The 3,062-nt window shown below is 60.0% G+C and overlaps 1 protein-coding gene across 1 annotated transcript; it reads left to right on the top strand.

Moving 5' to 3' along the window:
* Positions 1 to 208: 208 nt before the first annotated feature.
* Positions 209 to 2,238, top strand: LOC119352424 (heat shock 70 kDa protein BIP5-like). Its single transcript, XM_037619059.1, has one exon. The coding sequence runs from the start codon at positions 232 to 234 to the stop codon at positions 2,236 to 2,238; it is 2,007 nt and encodes a 668-aa protein (XP_037474956.1). The 5' UTR covers positions 209 to 231.
* Positions 2,239 to 3,062: the final 824 nt, after the last annotated feature.

Below are 3,062 nucleotides of genomic sequence, written 5' to 3'. Positions count from 1 at the left end.
AGCCCTCGCTGCCGTCCGATCGTGGAAACCAACGGCCCAGATGGACTCCCACGCGTGTCAGCGCGCTCCCGAGGGACAGACCGCGTCGTAAGCAGCCTCCGATTCGTCCACGTCACGCCGTCGCTGTACGTAGGCATCTCTTCGCGCCATAAATAGCAGCCGCACCACGTCCTCGTCCTGCTACGTACTTGCAGTTAGCTTCGAAAAAGAGATCGATCGATCGCCGGCGCCATGGCTCGGGCGACGAAGTTGCACGGGCTACTGCTCGCGGTGCTGCTCCTCGCGGCCACGGCGGCTCCCCCGGCCGCGGCGGCGGCGGCGAAGGAGAAGGGCTCCGGCAACGGCAACGGCAACGGCGGGCCGGTGATCGGCATCGACCTGGGCACGACCTACTCGTGCGTGGCCGTGTACCGGAACGGGCGCGTGGAGATCATCGCCAACGACCAGGGCAACCGCATCACCCCCTCCTGGGTCGCCTTCACCGACTCCGGCGAGCGCCTCATCGGCGAGGCCGCCAAGAACCAGGCCGCCGCCAACCCGCTCCGCACCGTCTACGACGCCAAGCGACTCATCGGCAGGCAGTTCGTCGACGCCGAGGTGCAGCGGGACATGAAGCTGCTGCCGTTCAAGGTGGTGGACAAGAACGGCAAGCCGCACCTCGAGGTGGAGGTCAAGGCCGGCGACGTGCGGACGCTCAGCCCGGAGGAGGTGAGCGCCATGGTGCTCACCAGGATGAAGGAGACGGCTGAGGCGTATCTCGGCGAGAAGGTCCGGGACGCCGTCATCACCATCCCGGCCTACTTCAACGACGCGCAGCGCCAGGCCACCAAGGACGCCGGCGCCATCGCCGGCCTCAACGTCGTCCGCCTCATCAACGAGCCCACCGCCGCCGCCATTGCCTACGGCCTCGACAAGGTGGCCGACGGGAAGGAGCGGAACGTGCTCGTGTTCGACCTCGGCGGCGGCACCTTTGACGTCAGCGTGCTCGCGCTCGACGGCGGCGTCTTCGAGGTCCTTGCCACCAACGGCGACACCCATCTCGGAGGCGAGGACTTCGACCAGCGCGTCATGGACCACTTCATCCGGCTCGTCAAGCGGAAGCACGGCGTCGACATCTCCGGCGACGCGCGCGCTCTCGGCAAGCTTCGCCGCGAGTGCGAGCGCGCCAAGCGGGCGCTCAGCACCCAGCTCCAGGTCCGCGTGGAGGTCGAGTCGCTGGCCGACGGTGTCGACTTGTCGGAGCCGCTCACCCGGGCCCGCTTCGAGGAGCTCAACGCCGACCTCTTCCGCAAGGTCATGGCGCCCGTGAAGAAGGCCATGGCGGACGCCGGGCTGGCCAAGGGCGACGTCGACGAGGTGGTGCTGGTCGGCGGCAGCACCAGGATCCCCAAGGTGCAGCAGCTCCTCCGCGACTACTTCGGCGGCAAGGAACCCCACAAGGGCGTCAACCCCGACGAGGCCGTGGCCTACGGCGCGGCGGTGCAGGGCGGCATCGTGCGCGGCGACGCCAAGGAGGTTGTGGTGCTGGATGTGACACCGCTGACGCTCGGCATCGAGACGGCCGGCGGAGTGATGGCGAGCGTGATCCCCCGGAACACGCCGATCCCGACCAAGAGAACCAAGATGTTCACCACGTACCAGGACAGGCAGACGACGGTGGCCATCACGGTGTTCGAGGGCGAGCGGAGCATGACAAAGGACAACCGGCTGCTGGGCAAGTTCGACCTCACCGGGATCGCGCCGGCGCCGAGGGGCACGCCGCAGATCGAGGTGACCTTGGAGGTGGACGTGAACGGCATCCTGCACGTGGGGGCGGCGGACAAGGGCACGGGCAGGTCGGAGAAGATCGAGATCAGCAGCGCCGGCCGTAGCATCTCGCAGGAGGAGATCGAGCGCATGGTGCAAGAGGCGGAGGAGTTCGCGGAGGAGGACAGGAAGGTGAGGGACAGGGTGGACGCGCGGAACAAGCTGGAGGCGTACGTTTACAGCACCCGGACGACGGCCGACGGCGAGCTGGGGGCCAAGATGGACGGCGACGACAGGGAGAGGGTCAGGGAGGCGGTAAGGGAGGCCGGCAAGTGGCTCGAGGCCAATCCGGACGCCGACCAGGACGACTACGCGGAGAAGCTCAAGGAGCTGGAGGATGTGTGCAGCCCCGCCTTCGCCGCTGCCTACCGGAACGCCGGGGGTGGCCATGACGGCGCCGCCGAGGAGGACGATGACCACGACGAGCTCTAAGATTTTATTAGGAGTTGCTGTTCATAGCTTAGTACGATTATTATGATTGAACTACGTACCGACTGACCAACACCCAAAGTCATAAATCTACATCGTGCATTGTTTGGCAAGAAAGATAACATAGTTCATTGTTTATATATTGTCGATTTTCCAAAAATTCCGATATTAATTTCCACGCGGTGGCTATATGTAAGTTGACTGAATTTTCATATTGGGTTAAGTTGACTGAATTTTCATATTTGGTAAGTCGATTTCATGGGGAGAAGAATTGTTGGAGGAAGAAAGCTGGAGGTAGAAAAATGAAGGTCGGTCGTTGGATCTTTATTTAGTTCAATGGCGGGTGGTGGCACAATAAGAGATGTAATAGTATATTGACAACATAGTATATTCTAATTTCGAAAAAAAAAGTTCCAGATGAAAGGGGTGTGGTTCGTTCGACAAATTTCTACCTCTATATCTATACCTGCAAGAAATTTCTCAAGAGAAATTGCCTGCCCAGCAGGAGACATGACGATGGCGCAATAACAGATGTATATTGACAAACATGAGTTCATATGTTTCTGGCCAAACTGTTGATGTGCAGCCCAAACACACAAAAAGAGCATAAACTGTACGAAATGATACTGCAAGATGTCTACACTGGGATAACTTCTGACTTTCGGCAACTATGTAATTGATGAGGTTGGTAAGACAACTCATCTAATCCAGCTAATCGAGCTCGTTATGGTTTTTTTACAGTCCTAGTTGTAGAACGAGGCATCAAAGTATATTGGATTCATTGTGCCATATCAGTTTGCCGGCTTCAGGAACGGCCAGGCTGAGGA

This window comes from Triticum dicoccoides, chromosome 2A (assembly GCF_002162155.2).
Source record: "Triticum dicoccoides isolate Atlit2015 ecotype Zavitan chromosome 2A, WEW_v2.0, whole genome shotgun sequence".
Classification (NCBI taxonomy): Eukaryota; Viridiplantae; Streptophyta; class Magnoliopsida; order Poales; family Poaceae; genus Triticum; species Triticum dicoccoides.
This window is presented reverse-complemented; position numbering and strand designations above follow the sequence as displayed.

Coding starts and splice junctions, on each gene's coding strand:
- LOC119352424 (XM_037619059.1), top strand. CDS start 232: ATGGCTCGGGCGACGAAGTTGCACGGGCTACTGCTCGCGGTGCTGCTC.